Raw genomic sequence first — 20,305 nt, 5'->3', positions numbered from 1 at the left:
GGGACAGCCCTCGTGGCTCAGATGGTAAAGAATCGGCCTGCCAATGCAGGAGACACAAGAGATGTGGGTTCGATCCCTGGGTCAGGAAGATCCCCTGGAGAAGGAAATGGCAACCTACTCCAATATCCTTGCTTGGAGAATTCCATGGACAGAGGAGCCTAAACATCTAACATACACATGTACGACACAAGCCTAGGTCCTCTCTGCTACTGCAACAGCTACCTTGAAGACTGGCCTGGCCCTAATTCTGCCATTGAAGAGGGACAGAAAAATACTGGTATGTGATGGCTTACTCTGCTTTCTTACAATAAGAATCAAGCTCATCTCAGTCAAGGAAAAAAACTGTTTTTGAGGAGAGGAAAAAGAATGATCATGTGTTCACAGATCACATTCCTGGACAAAACATCCATTTGGTTGAATTCACGCTCTTGACCACATCAACAGGAGGAAAAAGAAACTCCACATGTTCCTTTAAAAATCATTTACAAGGTAAAAATATTCAGTTGTAACCACCATCCTTATTTAAGTAAGTTTTATGCCTAAAGTAAAAATAAATGGCTCGCCCTGCCACCGGGAGCAGATCTTTCCCACTTTACTTGCATTTCCAAGCTGTCCTCCGTCTAAGACTTAGATTTCTGAGTACTCTTTCACAATAAACATTTTTAAAATGTTTATTTTATGTCTTAGTGTAAAAATATTCCTGGTGCAAGCTCTTCATTTCCTCAAGCTCTGCTTTTGGCGCTCTGGGCTCCATTTCCACATTAACACGCTCCCTAAATCCTCCGCAGAGCTCTTCAATAGGAGTTATACAAGCTCTGAGGCAAGTATTTATATTCTTGGACAAGGAGATGTCTCCACTGTGAAAACACAAGACTTGAGAGATGCCAAAGGAAAATTCCTGCCCAACAGAGACATATTTTCACCTTTTAAAAAAGCCAAAAAGGGCTTTCAGCATTTTGTTTTGGATAATTAAAAATGTAAATTAAACTAAAATAGACTGTTTACTATGGGTCTTGCCATCACTATTAAACTTATATACATAAACAAAATATATAGGAATGTGAGTGTGCATTTTGCATGACAGCAAGAGAGAAGGAGAGATAAGGCAGCATAGTAAACTAGCTTAGAAAACACAAGGCATGAGATTTTCTAATTAGATTTAATCTGCCTCTGGCTGTGTGAATATAACTTTTCTAAGCCTCATTTTTCTCATCTATAAAATGGAGTTAGTGTAGTTCCTGCTTATTTGGGTTACCTTTACCTTCTTACCCTAGTTAGAAGAATCATATAAGATCACAGTAAGAATTAAAAAAAAAAAAAGAGTTGCTGTAATTATTATTATTAAAATTATATCTATTACATGTTGGAAAATATAGGTAACAAGATACATATGTAGTACCCACTGATTAACAAAAGAGAAAGATGTGTAAATAAAGTGACTCCAAATGGTACACAGAGATGGGAGTGTCCCGAAGACTGTGGTAACTGAACTCTCACCAATTCCATTCCACGAGCCAGAGAGATATCATCCTCTTCAACCATTTAAAAAATATCTATGATCATAATAACAGAACAGTTCCCATTACCTTCTAGTTGCCTCTTCAGTTTTCTCAAATCTTTTATAAGGTCTTCAAATTTGACTTGAGAAGCCAAGAAGAAATCCTGTGGTTCAGGCAAGGGGAAAACGCTCTTTTCTGTTCCTGCTTCCTAGAATAGATGGTAAACAAAAGTACATTATACTTCTCAATTGTCACGTTCAGTTGAAATTCCAAAACATCTTTTTTTTGGATAGTCGGATAAGAATCATAGCAAAGATCCCCTGCTATTCCTAACTTTGGACTGGTTACTTTGAAGTGCTTTTATGTCTTTTGTACTACCATTTTGGTCTTACTGGCACTGAGGCCAAGGCTATGGCTATGGCATGGGCTGAGGTTTTAATTTTTTTAATTAATATATTTTTTGGCCGTGCCTCACAGCATGTTGGCTCATAATTCCTGAACCAGGGATCAAACTCGTGCACCCCGCAGTGGAACCTGGGAGTCCTAAACACTGCACTGCCAGGCAAGTCCCTGGGCTGGGTTCTAATCTTGAATCAAAGAGAAAATAGTCATATAGGTCCTGATCTTAGACCTTCTATTCCCATGGAAAAAAGGTATAGGAAGAACACATGAAAGTGCTTAAACTGAAAGTCCCTGTTGAGCTTCACATGGTAGCAATTAGATAACTCATCTTTGGGGTATGCCCGTGGGTGTGAACTAGAAGCTACTGGACTAGGCAGCACTGAAGTGGGAGAACAACTGCACTCATTTATGCTCTTACCTACCTTCCTCTGCAGTTTAAAGCTCGTGCATGTGTTTGTGTGCACATGTGTGATCAAATTCTTCACACATTTGTAAAGATTCTCCTAATGTTGCTTGCCTTGGAAGTATAAAGTTAGTTGTTCAGTCGTGTCCAACTCTTTGCAACCCCACGGACTGTGGCCTGTCAGGCTCCTCTGTCCATGAAATTCTCCAGGCAAGGATACTGGAGTAGGTTGCCATTTTCTTCTCCAGAGTATCTTCCCGACCCAGGCATTGAACCTGGGTCTCCTGCATTGCAGGCAGATTCTTTACCGTCTGAGCCCCCAGGCAGGAGCTATCTTAGTAGGTATTTACAAAGGCGTGGCTGTGTAGAGTGCTGACAAACGTCACAACTACAGCTAAGAGAGGATCTCAGCAGAGAGACATCCAGAGGTGCACAACCTGTAGGCACACAGGGAGAAGCAGAGCCTCAACTATCTGTTCCAGTCCAGCCTGCTTTCTCCCGAGTTGTTCAATGTAAGCTTTGTGTCCTACATATCTCAGGCCGTCTTCGCTTATGCTTCTCTCCACACAGAGTACTCTGCCAGCTCTCCTTCACATTCCATCTTCCCTACTGCCATTAGGACTAATTCCAAACTCTACAACTGCTTTACAAGGCACTTTATGATCGGGCCTCTGTCTCCATCTCCAGCCTGATTTCTCCCTTCTCCTATCTCTAACTCCCTCACTTTCAAAAAATAAAAGAACAGGCCACAATCTCTTGCTTGTAGACTTTTGTCTACAAAACTGTCTCTTTCCAAATCCTTCCCCAGGCCCTCCTCAAACGTCCTGGTTCATACTTCTTCAAGTCTCAAAACAGCATTTCCTTAAAGCTCTCCCCAGAACTCCAGCACCTGGATGTTTCCAAGAGCCCCCGCTACTTCCCGTATCACAGCACTTATCAACATTAATTTAAAAATTGCCTTGTTAGCTTGGTGTCTTCCCCAGTAGACTATGAACACTTTGGAGGCAGGAATTATGTCTTGTTCTCAGTTGAGTACTCACCATCAGGTCTACCAATAAACTGTGGCACTATTACAGACAGCTTACAGAACACTGTTCTGGGAAGTATGCATCTTGGACAGGGGTCATCTACCTTCTTACCCTCTTTTCTTGTGATTTCAAGAATTCCCTGGGTCCTTCCCTCTTCCTTTAAGACATCTGGCCCCATTTGTAATGCTAGAAGAAAGTGGTTTTCCTCATTTGATCAGAACAATATTTTACATGATCAGTGTACTATTTTTTACTTTCCTTATGTTACTGCTCTAAAAAACAATGGAAGCAGTGCCCTAGTATGAGTGCCAAGATGGAACAACATCTAAGATGCTTGCCACAAAATTCCATGGTAATCAACATTGGAAGAACTCATGCATGTCTCTTTCTAGTCTTCAAAACTTTTTATCAGATTCAGTCTCAGTTTCTTCTTCTTTTTTTTAAGGTAGAAAAAGAGAAAATGCTGCTGAGCAAATCAGCTTAGTAGTAGCTCTTACGCAGAGGATGCAATGGCACGCCACTCCAGTACTCTTGCCTGGAAAATCCCATGGACGGAGGAGCCTGGTGGGCTGCAGTCCATGGGGTCACGAAGAGTCGGACACGACTAAGTGACTTCATTTTCACTTTTCACTTTCATGCATTGGAGAAGGCAATGGCAACCCACTCCAGTGTTCTTGCCTGGAGAATCCCAGGGATGGCGGAGCCTGGTGGGCTGCCGTCTATGGGATCGCACAGAGTTGGACATGACTGAACTGACTTAGCAGCAGCAGCAGCAGCTCTTATGAAAGTTGCTCAATTAAGAGTTCAAAAGACATGGCCCTAGAAGGGTTTCTTTAAACTTCACATAGACCTCAACTTGAACCAAAAATCATCCATGAGTAGAAGGAAGCTTGGAGCAAGAGTCACCTTTCTTCTGCTAATTGCTCTTCACCACTAACCACAAACATCATCACTTAGGCTCCTAAGAGGGAAGGGATCATTTTATAAATCACATAATCCTACACTCTTGAGTGATATTCATTCTGCTCAGTGAAAAACTGGGAGAGCACCACACAGTTGTTGACTTCTTATTTTTCCTAAACTGGACCATCCTATTGTTCAGTTGCCAAGTAGTGTCTGACTCTTTGTGACCCCATGGACTGTAGCACACCAGGCTTCCCTGTCCTTCACTATCTCCTGGAGTTTGCTCAAACTCATGCCCGTTGAGTTGGTGATGCCATTCAGCCACCTCATCCTTTGTCACCCCCTTCTCCTGCCCTCATATTTCCCAGCATCAGAGTCTTTTCCAATGAGTTGGTGCTTCACATCAGGTGGCCAAAATATTGGAGCTTCAGCTTCAGCATCAGTCCTTCCAATGAGTATTTAGGGTTGATTTCCTTTAGGATTTCTGAAACTAATCTTATTGGATTTTAACATTTTCCTCTGTGAAGCTGATTCCACTGGGTTCAGCTCTCTTCATCAGGAGCCAAATTCCATAGGCAAATGTTATCCTTCCTACACAGTGCATCTGTGTAGGAAGCATGGCTGAGATAGAGACTATGCATAAATCTGCTCATGTCAACTTTGAACTGTCACCCCAAGATTCTTCAGGAGAGTTCTTCTGCCACTTTGGTATCTATTGTCAGAACTGTGGGTGCACAAACATTGCCTCAAGCTCAACACACCTGTACTGCTCTACCAGAAAACATCTGTCACCTCCATTTATCTAATTCTTCACAGATGCTACTGACTACATGCTTGTGGATATTTACAGTACATTCAACTCAGTAAGTATGTATCAAGCACCTATATTACAGTCAGTCAGATAAACCCACCAGGAGGGGAGGACAGATGACGAAAGGCTTCATCAGTGCTTAGCTTGTCCTCTGCATGAAATTGAAGGCCTTTTGAAAAGGACGCCCTGGAATCTTGACTTTTCTTCCCTCGCTACCTAGGAAAAACTCTGCCTTTGTGGATAGTTAAGTGGGACTCCTGACAACATTTTCCCAAGACTTTTTCCATTTACTGACTGCTAGGTTTCTCAACAACTTACAATAGTACCTCTTTCTTCTCAAAGCTAGGACTCCTTGTTCTCGATTTAATGAGAAGGAATAAAACATAGAAAATGGTGCTCAGGTGGATTCTCACAGAAATTTTTATTTCTAATGGCCAGTGTAATTTAAGCAGGGAAGATGGATTTAAATTCCACGTCTTTAACTTGTTCACCAATGAACACTGCTGATAAAGTATTGGGTATTACTGCATATTAAGTTCCTAAATTTTGGTCTGCAGCCCAGAATCTAGTTTCAAATATAACCAATTACTGAATGGATATAGGTTTCACAGGAACCCTCACAACCTGGTCAGAAGGCGCTGAGATGACTAGGGATCTCTCTGAAGCTGTGTTACATAGTAGATTAGGAGGCAGTAGATTTGTACTGAATAATGCTTCCCTTCACAAGAGTCAACTAAATTCTCTTGGCTTCAGTGTTCCCATCTGTAAACCAAGGAGGCTGGAGAGCTCTCAAATTCTATGTTGGACTTGAAATTCATCCATCCAGCCATCATCCAATTTCTGAATGCCAACGATGTGAAGGAGTTGAAACTCCATTAGGTGCAGTTTTCCACATAATGCCATTTCTTACCTGATCATAGTAACGCAGGTAATATTTCACCACGTAGTCCACCAGATTAATCCCATTATCCTAGGTTTAAAAGAGAAGCTTAAATGAATATCCTTCACATGAGACTCTGCCATAGTATACAGTCAAAGAACTGAAATCTCATTTTGTAACTCTTATACTTTTCTGATACCTAGTCTTGATTCTCTTTGATACTGGTGAAATTCTCCTCCTTGTCCCATTCATTTTTAATGGCATCTATAGAAAGAAATGACACTACATTTTTCCTTTGAGGGGGAGAAAACCCAAACAGATAATCAATCCATAAGACCTCTGAGGTAATGGCTAAGACATGCAACCAACCAACCAAAAGACTATCTCAATATTTTCAGGCATAAAGCCAAGAAAAGAGGAGGAAGGGGAGTGCTAAAGAGAACCAGGGAGCAGAACAGAAAAACCATCCCTCCCTTCCCACCTCTCAAAAAATGTGTGTTCTTAATGGCATGAAAAACAATCAAGATGGCTTAAAAGGAACACCCTGCCACTTTATGACCCTGGGACTCCAGGGGAGAGCGAGCCCTCCCACAAGGCAGCCTTTGTGTCTTGTTCACGTGGGTCTAACTCTAATTTGCCTCTGTGTTTCCCCTCCCTCCATTCCCCCTCCCTGCCCCCCGACAGGGACGCCTAGCTATGGGCTGCTTGTTTCTAAAGAGAGCTCTGCAGGGGTGTGGAGCCAAATGATAATCAGGCTCAGAGGGGTTGACAGTGGACCCCCCAGTCCAATTGTTGTGGACCAAAGGATAATTCAAACGCTCAGCTCCCTTGGTGATTCGGCATCGCTCCCTACTCAGGGGTGAGTAAATTACAAGTAGCTAACACCAAATTCAAACAGATTCAAGTCTTGTGCTATGGCTAATACTGTACACTATCTGTTTTATCCTCTCATGGTAGTTCAACATCTAACTGTGCTTTCAAGCAAATGAATGTTGGGAATTTTTCGTCAAAAGAAGATCAAACATGAAAAACCTGTATTCAAAAGAAAGCAAAGAAAAAAATGTACTGCTAGGAGGAAGATAGAGATGAATGGAACAACTAGGGATACTTAAAACAAAAAAATTGAAAGGGTAGAAGGAAAATGATGGCAGATCACAGAAACTCATATGAAAAATAAATACCCGACTTTTGACGTCCTTGAGTTTGGGCAGAATTTCTAAGCTATATCCATCTGCTTGTCCCCGAGTCCTATTTCCTCCATTCATATAATTTCCAAAAGCCAGAATGAGAGCTAAAATATCTTTTACACTCTTCATGTGCAGCAAGCCCTGGGAAAAAAATAATAATTATTATGAGGCTGAACTCCAAAAGCACCTATGTTCATTTAACAACAAATGTTCACCAAGCACCTGATAGTCTGTTTGCTGGCCTGTTACCAATAGGATTTACAATTGGTGAAACAGAAAATACACTTCATTAAGCTAAGTGTCTTAAAAAAAAATGTTAACAGCCATCATGTTTTATCCTTTCAATGAATTACAAACTGTACATGTTTTAACACTGAATATTAAATATTACATTTCTATTTGAGCCAATTTTATTTTTTAAATACTTATTTTAAGGGATTCAGAAATTGAAACAAGAGAGTTGTTACAGTTAGGTTTTGTATTTGATGGCTTCTAAATACAAAAGGTTTTAAGATCATTTGAGAATCTGGTTTTGGACACTGTCTGTATATAAACAGCATAGTTAAATGTTGGGTAGATACAACAGCATGCCTATTCTTCCTTATCCCTGGAAATAACCCTCAGAGGTGAACTACAATAATGTATTTCAAGGTCACAGGCTCTGTTTATTAAGCGCTTGCTGATTTGTCTGTTAACTATTACAATTTCAAGCTTCTTGGGGTTTCTTCAGCTTCCTCTCTCATTTGTTTCACCTCTTTCTCTCTCATTCTTTGGCTCCAAGTGCAAATTTTCAAATTGATACTTTTCTCCCTTCTCTATAATTTCAGTTGACTTTATTTTCCTTTATTTCAGGGTAAAGACAGAAAACCAACTGCAGCTCCAAGTTGACCTCTGTTCCTGCTTTTTAGGGCATTATTAGAAGGTGCATATTATACACCTTGGTGATATTCATGCTTTCTTTATTGAAATCTTTTATGTCTTAGAAGGGGAAAAAAAAAAACATGCCTTCAAATAAGCAACTAAACTCTACAGTATTTATGGAGGATCATCATGTGGTTAAGGATGTAGGTCACTGGGAGAAAATGCCAAGTTGAAGAATTTATAAAGAACACCAGTGGGATGAAGCCAGCAAAAATGTATTGGCCCATCACTCATTGCCATAATTATTTATTTCATTTAACAAGTCTCTGGAATCTTCTTACAATATTTCACTATGTAAACACATTTCAGATGATCCAGTGCATTGGTTTAAGGCAAATCTCTTGCAATCTTAGACAGAGTACAAAACACACTATACTATTAAGGTTGGTTTTAAGTGGCCAGTATGTATATTGGGAGGTATTTGGAATAGGTGAGAAATCTGTAAAAGTGTTATTTTTTTTCTCCCTCTTTATCCTCTATCAATCTGCATCTCCTTTCTTACTCATTCACATACATGCACACAAACTTATGGGATAATCGTCACAGGGAAATACACAATCTTAAGGCAAAAAGTTTTCTACAAAGGGACTCAAGTTGATCTTTCCCACTCTCCACTCCCTCCTCCACCCCCAAGAAAGGCAAAGTTATCCTTGAATTAGGCAGCAAACATACCTTAGAAGCTCGTGTGATGATCTCTACCTTTCGGTGCAAGGCGGTGATACCCTCAGAAAAGACAGATCTGAAGATTATGCACTGGGCACGTTCAGCAAAATTAGGGATCTGGGCTAACTCATGTAAAAATCTGTAAAAATTAAGAATGAATCAGCTGACTTCATATACAGTCACACAGGAAATAAAAAGACAGCAGAAAAAGATTCACCATGAAAGCATTTCTTATTTGACAATGTCAATCGAACCATCATAAAAGGTATCAAATAAACAAACTCAAGGGATGTGCTCTACTGTGGACAACAAAACCACTTTTCAAAATGGGTTTCCGTACAACACCTCCCACCCATCAGAATGGCTATCATCAAAAAGAACACTAACAAATGTCAACAAGGATGTGGAGAAAGGAGAATTCTCGTACACTGTTGGTAGGAATGCAAATTGTTGCAGCCACTGTGGAAAACAGTATGGCGGTTTCTCAAAAACCTAAATACAGAATTACCTTTTGACCTAGAAATTCCACTCCTGAGTATACATCCAAAAAAACTGAAAACACTAATTTGAAAAAATACATGCACCCCAGTGTTCAGAGTGGCATTATTTATAACTGCCAAGATATGGAAGCAACCTGTGTTCGTGAATAGATACACGGATAAAGAAGATGTACACACAATGGAATGCTGCTGCTGCTGCTAAGTCGCTTCAGTCGTGTCCGACTCTGTGCGACCCCATAGACGGCAGCCCACCAGGCTCCCCCGTCCCTGGGATTCTCCAGGCAAGAACACTGGAGTGGGTTGCCATTTCCTTCTCTACAATGGAATACTACTCGGCCACAAAAAGAATAAATTTTATCATCTGCAGCAACATGGACGGACTTGGAGGGTATAATGCTATGCTAAGTGAAATAAATCAAAGACAGACAAGTACTATATGATATCACTTATACGTGGAATCTAAAAAATATAACCAAATCATGAATATAACCAAAAAGATGCAGATTCACAGATACAGAGAACAAACCAGTGGTTACCAGTGGGGGAGGAGCAATATAAGGCTAGGGGAGTGGAAGGTACAAATGACTGGGTATAAGACAGGCTCAAAGATACACTTTACAACACAGAATATAGACAATATTTTCTGATAGCTGTAAATGGAAAGTAATATTTAAAAACTGTATACAATTTTTAAAAATTAAAAATACATTAATGGGTTTCTATAATGGTAAACAAACGTATGATGTATAAGAACAGAAAGTTAATGCAAGTATACTGAACCACATCAAGTAATCTATCTCCTGCTTCCCAAATAAGACTAAACCCAAATGGGAAGCATTAATCTTTACAGTCTGAAAAAAAAAAAAGAAAAGAACACAATCAACTCCCTTTATAGTGCAGTATTGTCTAATGGTGTATTAACATAGGCTAAGTGAAGACGAGGCAAATGTCTACAGGCAAGTGACTAAAAGAAATCTATTTCTGAAATGAGCTTACTATTATTTTTCTGTTCAATCAATTATAATAGTCATAATGATTCTATTCTACAGGTGTTTACTTTTCCACATGAACTTACTTTCACAGACAAGAGTTCATAGTTCCATGCTTGGAACAAGGCAGGCACTCATTAAGCGAGAACAATCTAAAGTTTCTTAAAAATTACAGCAAGACAGGTCTTAAAAGCTAAAGGTGAGTCCTGACCCACACACAGAAGCTCACTGTCTGAGCAGCTGGGCACTGGAGCCCCTTGCAAAATTAAGTTGGAAGAGTTACATATTCTCGAAGCCAACCACCCGAGGAAGGGGTATAAACCAAAATGGATGGAAAGAGTTGGAAATGAATCCAGAAGAGGAGAGAATCCACTAACAGCTATTAAATCCATTCTGGGGTTGAAATGATGATTAACTGATAGTTCTGAAAGTCTTAGTCAAATCGTAACATCAATACCCTGACATTTTGTAACCTCTTACCAAGAATACTTTTACACAGGAGCAAAGCTGGAGCCCCATTTTTTCCATAACCCCCCAACGTTTCTTAGTTAATACTCTGTGCCTCTTTTAGGGACACTTGGGTTTTAATAATAATTCTAATAATCAACTGTTTTTCTTATTCATCCTACAACCAGGTCATAATCCTTTTTCTTTTTAATCGCACTGAGATGAAGCAAAGAATGCTCATAAAAGAAAACATACCTTTGTTTTAAGGTTTTGTAACTTTTGATTATTATGAAAACCATGTGATGGGATATAAAAATGAAAACCCAAAGGAATTCTGAATCAGAACAAGATGAAAAAATTACACACTATATGTAAATTGCTTCTTTGCTAAAATTAGTTTCAAACCACTGATTCATTTATGACTGAAATCAGGGGTATCACCAGTTTTCACAAATGCGAGCCGTAAAAAGCTTATGGGCCGGGAGGCATCTGGTCCTGTGAGTGAATCTTGGGAAGTCTGACATATTCAAATGCTGCCGAGAGATATCTCAAGGGTAGCACCCTCCATTTCTCCCTTTCCAAACGCAACCATGAAACACTACTCCCAAAGTAGGACCTATATCCCAGAGAAGGTACACTTCCTTATTTAAGTGGACACAGTGAGTGAAGAACTGATGGCAAGAATATACAGATCAACACCCCAGCTCACCAGCAAGGACTTAGAAGAGAAGAAGGAAATGCTGGATAAACAATCATTTATAACTAGTCTCCAGAAAGGACGTTAGGATCCACGGAAGGAGATGAGCCCATAGCCTCAACTAATTTGTGTTACCCAGAAAAAAATGAAATAGAACTACAAGGCTCCCTGGGCTCAAAGCTTTACTGGAATTAGGGTTGGCACTAGGAAGGCTTTCAGGGAATCTTAAAGACCCCATGTTCTGTGTATGGAAAAGGGGCCAAAACACATATCCAGAGTTGAGTCAGGAATGAAATTCAGAAATTTCACATTACTTTCAGATTGGACTCTAGGAAATGTGTCACCAAAAATACTAATAGCATCAGTCACCAAGAATTTTACTGTTTTTCGATGTGTATGAAGCACTTACAGTGTGTCAGGCACCATGCTAAGACGTGAGAACCTAATTTAACTTATACATAATTGCTTCTTGATCACCTGAGAAATAAATCCTCAATTACCATGGAGTTTGATGAGTGATCTTGGTGATGGGACCTAAAACAGGAGCTATGGATGTCACATGCCGGGTATCGAAGTCAGAGCCCTGGAAGGACCATGTCAGCCCAGATCTCTGGGAGCCCTCTGGTGCTTGCGCAGGTCATGTGTGAGAAACTGCCAGTGAGAGCCTAGACAGGCTGCCTGATATTCATGGGCAAAGGGGAGAAGAAGCTAAAATGGAGCTTCATATTCTAAAACAAAGATTTCAAGCTTTTTCTGAATGAATGAATGATTTGAAACAGAAGAGTGACACTTCCAGCTTTTTGTTTTATAAAATTGTCCTGGCAAGGCTTGGATGATTGACTGGAGGTTATCTGGACTGGAGCGGATCTGAGGCTGGGAATACCTGGAATATTCTAATGGGGTAGGTGAGAGGGCCACCAGTGTGGATGTACAGGGGCAAATGGTTAGAAAGCAATTGAGGGGGCGAGACCCAGAGAAGCTGACCCATCCCCTGAGATACTGAGAAAAGTCCAGGATGATTTGTGGGTTTGGGGCCTGGTCACCTAGCAGAAGGTGAAGATGAGAAAAACTAGAGTAGCAAATATGGGAAAAATAAAGACTTGAGGAAAGCACCATTTCCCATCTACGTGAGAAAGTACCAGAGGCACATGCTGTACTGTGCTTAGTCACTCAGTCGTGTCCGACTCTTTGTGACCCCATGGATTGTAGCCCACCAGGCTCCTCTGTCCATGGGGATTCGCCAGGCGAGAATACTGGAGTTAGTTGCCATGCTCTCCTCCAGGGTATCTTCCCAATTCAGGGATCGAACCCAGGTCGCCTGCATTGCAGGAGGATTCTTTACCATCTGAGCCACCAGGGAAGGTTACCTCAAAGGCTATGAAATGTCTAACATCTTATTCCCTCTCCTCAACTGGGTTTTATATTCTACCCATAAGGGAAGGGATAAGCACTCTTTTACCCATCCCCAAAGAGGGGGTCTTGGGCATTATTAGCTCATGGTACTCATGAATATTTATGGACTGATTTCCTTTAGGACTAGCCTATGCTAGGGCCAGAGATAGGAAGGACTAAATATCCCCAAAGAGCCACAGACTAGGGACCTTCCCCTTCTGTCCTTAAGGCCGGATGGTCTTGCCAGGGTGGACTGTAACTAGAGTCTGTATACAGGAGAGATATTCTGCACCTCACAGAGAATGGGTCACACATGTACAGCAGTAACTCAGCTTATAGCAGAAATGACACAACAGGCCACTGTTTTCAAGGAACTAATATTTGGTTAATGATCCGTCGGAACCCTGAATGTTAACATTTCTGTCTGTGCATGTTGTAACCTATGTTCCTCCACAGAGGAAAATGCTAACAGAGCCTTATTTCAAAAAGTCAACGTGTCTTCATTTGGTTGGGGCAGGAGGGCAAGGCAGCTATGGGCATAAGTGAAAAGTGAAAGTTGCTCAGTCATGTCCAACTCTTTGTGATCCCATGTACTATACACTCCATGGAATTCTCTAGGGCAGAATACTGGAGCGGGTAGCCTTTCCCTTCTCCACGGGATCTTCCCAACCCAGGGATCGAACCCAGGTCTCCTGCATTGCAGGCAGATTCTTTACCAGCTGAGCCACAGGGAAGCCCAAGAATACTGGAGTGGGTAGCCTACCCATTCTCCAGGGGGTCTTCCTGACCCAGGAATTGAACTGGGGTCTCCTGCATTGCAGGTGGATTCTTTACCAACTGAGCTATCAGGGAAGCCCATAAGTAGAGCATCCCAAAAGGCTATATACGGTATCCTCACTTCAGGCCAGAAAAAGCTCACACCAGGCCTAATCAAATGCAATAGAAGCTCCCAATGCCTCACTACCACCCCAAGCAGAGTGTGAACAGAGTTGAGGACCATCGCTGGAGAGAGTGGTTCTCAGAGAGCCTAGTCCCAAGCAGATGACATCTCTGTGGGAAATGGCTTTCTACATCTGGCCCCATGGCTCAAGAAAGTTGATGAGGTGAGTGATGAAGCCAGCCTCTCCAGACTCGAATTTATGGGACCGGGCACCACAGGAATCTCAGGAAACTGCAATGTTGAAACTATAAATGATTCATATTTTCCAGTATGTAAAACATGCTTATAGTCAACTCACTTGGCGCTAATGGCAAGTAAGTGGCCAAAAAATCAGACTCTGGCATAAATCAAACAAATGCTGTGCTGTGCAGGAGGTTGGGAGCAAAGGTGGAATTCACTTAGGGCTGGAGGCCCTACCTCTCTGGGCCTCACCCTCTAACAAGTGAGTCCAAACACATCACCAGGACAATATGGCCATCTTCTTTGCTGTCAGTAAGAGCTTAGCATGTTAAGGAAGCCATTAAAATGACCACTTACAAACTTTAAAAATGCCCTTCATCTGCATCTCTATTTCTGCCTTGGAAATAGGTTCATCAGTACCATTTTCCTAGATTCCACATGTGTGCACTGATACATTTGCTTTTCTCTTTCACACTTACTTCACTCTGGGTGACAATATACCAATAAACATTTTTTAATAAATTAAGATAATAAAAATGCTCTTCTATCCAGATCCTCAGTAGAGAAAGCAAGAACAAGAAGTCATTTTGTTAATTACCTGCTACCATTACTTTTTGTCTTGGCAATTAATCTTGTAAAATGATACCAAAAAGGCATTAACACAGAAGGAAAAGGGGACCCCTTCCAGTAGCAGGGGCCCACTATTCATTTCAGCAGGTTGGCCATTCCTATAGCTTAGAGCAGGGATTGGTGAATTATAGACTCCAGGCCAAATTCAGCCCATCACTTGTTTTTGTATGGTCCATCGGCTAAGAATGGTTTTCACATTTTTAAATGGTTGGGGGAAAAGGCAACAGAGGATAATATTTTATAAGGTGTAAAAATGATATGAAATTCAAATTTCAGCATCCATAAATAAAATGTTATTGGTGCACAGGCACGTCCATCATCTATGGCTGCTTCTGGACTGTAACAGTCGACTTGAATAGTTCCAACAGACTGTCATGGCCCACCAAGCCTAAAGTACTTACTGCCAGGTCCTTTACAGGTAAAGTTTTCCAACTCTGAGCTTAGAAGATCATTGCTTAATGTGGTATAGTTAGCACTACCCAAATGCTTACTCACATGATGCAAAGAGCCAACTCACTGGGAAAGACCCTGATGCTGGGAAAGATTGAAGGCAAAAGGAGAAGGGGGTGCAGAGGATGAGATGGTTAAACAGCATCACCGACTCAATGCACATGAATCTGAGCAAACTCTGGGCGATAATGGAGGACACAGGAGACTGGCACGCTGCAGTCCATAGGGCCACAGGGTCGGACATGACTTAGCAACTGAATAAGAACAACAAATGTTTGGTATGTCCTACTGTCCCTATTATGGACTGAATGTTTGTGTCCCCCCAAATCCATATGTTGAAATCCTGACCCTTAATGTGATAGTATTAAGCAGTAGGGATTTGGGGCAGTAATAAGGACATGACAGTTAATCCCTCATGAGTGGGGTCAGTGCCCAGCAGAAAAGAGACACAAGAGCTTCTTTCCTCTCTCTGTTCTCTGCCACGTGAAGACATTGGCAGTCCACAGCGTGCAAGAGCATTCTCACTAGAACCTAGCTATGGCTGCAGCTGGATCTCAGACTTCTGGCTTCAGCAACTGTGAGATACACATTTTTGTTGTTGGCAAGTCACCCAGTTGAAGGTACCTTGTTAGAGCTGACTAAGTCAGTCCTCAAATATTTCCATGGCCTTTTTCTAAATATCTGTTATTATTCTTTTCATTTTCGGTCATTAGCACCTTCAGTTCAGTTCAGTTCAGTCGCTCAGTCGTGTCCAACCCTTCTCGACCCCATGAATCGCAGCACGCCAGGCCTCCCTGTCCATCACCAACTCCCGGAGTTCACTCAGACTCACAGACATTGAGTCAGTGATGTCATCCAGCCATCTCATCCTCTGTCGTCCCCTTCTCCTCCTGCCCCCAATCCCTCCCAGCATCAGTCTTTTCCAATGAGTCAACTCTTCACATGAGGTGGCCAAAGTACTGGAGTTTCAGCTTTAGCATCATTCCTTCCAAAGAAACCCCAGGGCTGATCTCCTTCAGAATGGACTGGGTGGATCTCCTTGCAGTCCAAGGGACTCTCAAGAGTCTTCTCCAACACCACAGTTCAAAAGCATCAATTCTTTGGCACTCAGCTTTCTTCACAGTCCAACTCTCACATCCATACATGACCACTGGAAAAACCATAGCCTTGACTAGACAGACCTTTGTTGGCAAAGTAATGTCTCTGCTTTTCAATATGCTATCTAGGTTGGTCATAACTTTTCTTCCAAGGAGTAAGCGTCTTTTAATTTCATGGCTGCAGTCACCATCTGCAGTGATTTTGGAGCCCCCCAAAATAAAGTCTGACACTGTTTCCACTGTTTCCCCATCTATTTCCCATGAAGTGGTGGGACTGGATGCCATGATTTTCGTTTTCTGAATGTTGAGTTTTAAGCCAACTTTTTCACTCTCCTCTTTCACCTTCATCAAGAGGCTTTTTAGTTCCTCTTCACTTTCTGCCCTAAGGGTGGTGTCATCTGCATATCTGAGGTTATTGATATTTCTCTTAGAAATCTTGATTCTAGCTTGTGCTTCTTCCAGCCCAGCGTTTCTCATGATGTACTCTGCATATAAGTTAAATAAACAGGGTGACAATGTACAGCCTTGACATACTCCTTTCCCTATTTGGAACCAGTCTGTTGTTCCATGTCCAGTTGTAACTGTTGCTTTCTGACCTGCATACAAATTTCTCAAGAGGCAGGTCAGGTGGTCTAGTATTCCCATCTCTTTCAGGATTTTCCACAGTTTATTGTGATCCACACAGTCAAAGTCTTTGGCATAGTCAAGAAAGCAGAAATAGATGTTTTTCTGGAACTCTCTTGCTTTTTTGATGATCCAGCGGATGTTGGCAATTTAGTGGAAATTAACTCATTATATTAGAAAGCATGACATGGGATTGATCACGTGATGGGTCAGGGGTAGGGTTGGTAAGGATGGCGACTCAGGGTGATGGAACTGAAGGGGACAGGAGCCCACTGAGTCACAAAATTCCTAGGCTTCATGAGCTAACTAACTTTGGGTGTGTTTTGGGGAGAGTCCTGGCATATGCTCCACATGAAAGCCAATCAATGAAGTGTGCCCAAATTACCATAAAGGTTTGTCAGTAATTGAGTAAACCTAAAAATCCCCCACCCAGTCACTGGGAGATGATTTTTGGACCTTGCTATAACAAAGGAAGTGGGGTATTTTAGAGGAACCAAGGGCAAGGTATGAAGGTTTCAGGACAAGCCGTTCACCTATCTCTGGGGCTGACTTATAACCCTGGTGGTGGTTTAATCATTAAGTCATGTCCAGCTCTTTGTGACCCCATGGACTATAGCCCACCAGGCTCCTCTGTCCATGGGATTTCCCAGCAAGAATACTGGAGTGGGTTGCCATTTCTTTCTCCAGGGTATCTTCCCCAGCCAGAGATCAAACCTGGGTGTCCTGTATTACAGGTGGATTCTTTACCAACTGAGCCACCAGGGAAGTCCTACTTACTCTAAACTCGATCGATTTCCTCTGTTTCCTATCCCTCCCCTCCTCTCCAAGCTGAGAAGGGTACCCTTCCTTGGGCAGGAAGCACTCAAAGGAGCAACAGGCAAAGGAGCCCTCTGTCCACTCAGGACCCAGCCCACATTCTCAGAGTCCTGGGTGGAACCTGGGGGGCTGCAGATCCCAAGAGCCCAGCAAAGAACAAGAGTGTGTGGAGTACCTCAAAACAGAGAGCAGACATGTCTAAACAGTGACTGGAGAGCAGCATAAGCACGTGCAAATGAAGGATGAAAAGTCACACTGAAATTAGGAAGAGCAGGTGGAGAGTGTGGGGAGAAAGCTGGCACATGCAGGCAACATTTACTGGATACGATATTTAGGAAAATCAATTTGAATCCTGTGACTCTGACATCATCTCTTTCAACTGCATCAGCAGAACCTTAAACGGAGCAGTAACTTCTTCCTTCCTCAGTTACCCTTTTGGCCAGAATGTTTAGTCTAGGAGGAATTAACGATTTGCTAGGACAAGAAAAGGGGAGTCACGAGGGGTGGGGTGAGGGCTTGAGACATGCTACCCAGCAGCACAAATCTCCCAGCTGCCTTTCCCGGCAGTCAGGTCATCCTGCTGCATGCAATAGGTCACGGGAATGACGCTGCTGTGACTGAGCTTGGCACAGCTTAGATGTGGTTATTCGGAGCTGGAGGCAGGAAGATAGGGAAGGCCCTTCTCCTTTTATTAACAGAAAAGTGTTCAAGCATCCTTACTGCTCAGGTTTATCCAGCAGCTTCAATTCTTCCTCTTTGGATGTCTCATAATACTTTCTTATTTTAACGAGTTCATCCTCTTGGGCTCTCTGTGTTGAAATAGAAGCAAAACACACACAAAAATGAGCAGTGAGAATCTGTCTAAAGCAATATGTCTCAAAGTATGGTCTCTGGACCATTAGCATCACCTGTCACTAATTAGAAATGCCAATTGCAATTGTTGGCCCTATCTTGGGCATAGGGCTTCCCAGGTGGCTCCGTGGTTTAAAAAACAAAAAATCTGCCAGCCAATGCTGGAGATGCAGCTTCAATTCCTGGGTTAGGAAGATCCCCTGGAAGAGGAGATGGCAAACTACTCCAGTATTCTTGCCTGAAGAATTCCACGGACAGAGGAGCCTGGTGGGCTACAGTCCATGGGGTCACAAAGAGTCAGACACGACTTAGTGCAACTGAGCACATCTTGGACATACTTTATGCAGGAAGTAGGGCCAACACTCTTAAGAGTGGGGTTCAGAGAGCCCTCCAGGTGATTCTCAGGCTAACGTTTGAGAATCACTGGCTAAAACCCAATGGTCATATAAGTAACCTGAGCTGGATATACAAGCCAGGAATTTAATTGCTACCTTAAATCCCTAGTGTCTTTCCCTGTAAGATGAGATATGGGTCAAGCTTTCCTTAGCATCTGCTTCCTCATCCTCAAAACAGCCCTCCTAACTTACATAGGATCCTGATTTTTAAATTTCTGGTCAGCAGGTTCTCTCTGAATTTTCTAAGTATTTGCTGTCTGCACTACTTACTTTGGCATTTGGTCTCATACTTTCTCAATGTATCCACCTATGTCAATCATATGTGGCTTACTGCTACTGTAAGCTAACAAGTACCCGCCACGCACACAGTTCTTTTTGCCTTTTACGAAGTCCTACAACATCAAGCATTGCATCCTTGTGTTATAGATGACTCCACCGAGACTTAGACTAACTACCTGGTAAAGAGCTTGACGTGAAACATCTTTCTTCTATAATTCCATGCTGCCCTCCAGGTATTCCACACATGTGCCAGGATGGCCTAGGATTCGTGCATCTTCTTACCTATTAATGAAAGCCTTCCCAAAAGAAACATGGGACATTCCCACCCATCATATTATATTAATACTAAACAATTCCTGATATACAAAAAGGATATAAAAACGTGAAGGGAATCGGAAATCCTGCTAGACTGGATTAACACACTATTCAAATTTTCTGTGAGAGGTTTAAAGTCCCTGGGAACCGAAGTATTGAATCATTTTCTGAGCCTGGTAACCAAAGCATGCTATACAGCTCTGGGAAATAGCATTACTCAGTAAAGAGAATCTGGTTCAATCTATATATTCAAATCTAACAGAGTCAGTGAACCAGAGCAGTTAACAATTATGGGAACTGGGACTCTCTTGTGTCATGTTCTCAAGAAAGCCTGTCAATTACTCTGGTTATTTACACATATAATCCACATTTAAAGACCATATATGTATACAGTGCTGCTTATTTTCAAAATACAGTGCTACTGCTATATATATATTGAGCTCTATTTTAATAGTCACAGAAATCATGTAGAGCCTATTATAATCCCCATTGTACTGAGGATCAAACAGGTTTAGGAGTTTAACTGACCCAAAGCCACTCAGTTGTCCATGACAGAGCTGGATCTCAAACCTGAATATCTCACTCTAAATCCAAAACACACACTCACCATCCGATACTATTTCCTACATTCAATGCCATCAGCTTCCCTGGACTAAAAGTAATCATCCAAGCTGGAGACAACATCCTCATTCCTCAGAAGATGACACTGGTTATACACCAATATTAAGCTGGTAACTTAGCTTCATTCACTCTGATTGCAAATCACAGGGCCGCGTTCTGTGGCATAGATGTGGCCTCCCCATTGAACCACCCTCCCCTGTAGAAGAAATCTACTAACCCAGATACCACGGTGAGGGGGAGGGATGTCAAGACATCCCTCACTGTATTGTGAGGGGGAGGGAGGTCAAGAGCCTAGTGTTTCCTCATGTTCACTCTCATTTGAGCTGGCTTTTCTGTACCTTACTCTCTTCCATGCAATGTCAAAATTCCCACTGCCAAGGAACA

General features: G+C 42.0%; 1 protein-coding gene across 10 annotated transcripts in view; it reads right to left on the bottom strand.

Moving 5' to 3' along the window:
• FMN1 (formin 1) overlaps positions 1 to 20,305 on the bottom strand; it is a 503,899-nt gene that overhangs the window by 157,902 nt on the left and 325,692 nt on the right. For 8 of the 10 annotated variants that reach the window (XR_009496164.1, XM_059890798.1, XM_059890801.1 and 5 more), the window contains 5 exons: positions 18,180 to 18,268; positions 8,707 to 8,836; positions 7,108 to 7,254; positions 5,957 to 6,016; positions 1,587 to 1,707 (listed from right to left, as the gene is read on the bottom strand). Coding sequence is in view for 8 of the 10 variants with exons in the window: in XM_059890798.1 (XP_059746781.1) it covers positions 1,587 to 1,707; positions 5,957 to 6,016; positions 7,108 to 7,254; positions 8,707 to 8,836; positions 18,180 to 18,268 (547 nt within the window). In the remaining 2 variants the exon portion in view is untranslated. Of the gene's footprint in view, positions 1 to 1,586; positions 1,708 to 5,956; positions 6,017 to 7,107; positions 7,255 to 8,706; positions 8,837 to 18,179; positions 18,269 to 19,161; positions 19,282 to 20,305 lie in introns of those variants that run through there. The other 2 variants (XR_009496165.1, XM_059890802.1) reach the window with 2 other exon arrangements.

The sequence above is a fragment of the Bos taurus genome, chromosome 10, assembly GCF_002263795.3.
Source record: "Bos taurus isolate L1 Dominette 01449 registration number 42190680 breed Hereford chromosome 10, ARS-UCD2.0, whole genome shotgun sequence".
Lineage (NCBI taxonomy): Eukaryota > Metazoa > Chordata > Mammalia > Artiodactyla > Bovidae > Bos > Bos taurus.
The sequence above is the reverse complement of the archived record's forward strand: the minus strand, read 5'-3'. Positions and strand labels throughout refer to the sequence as shown.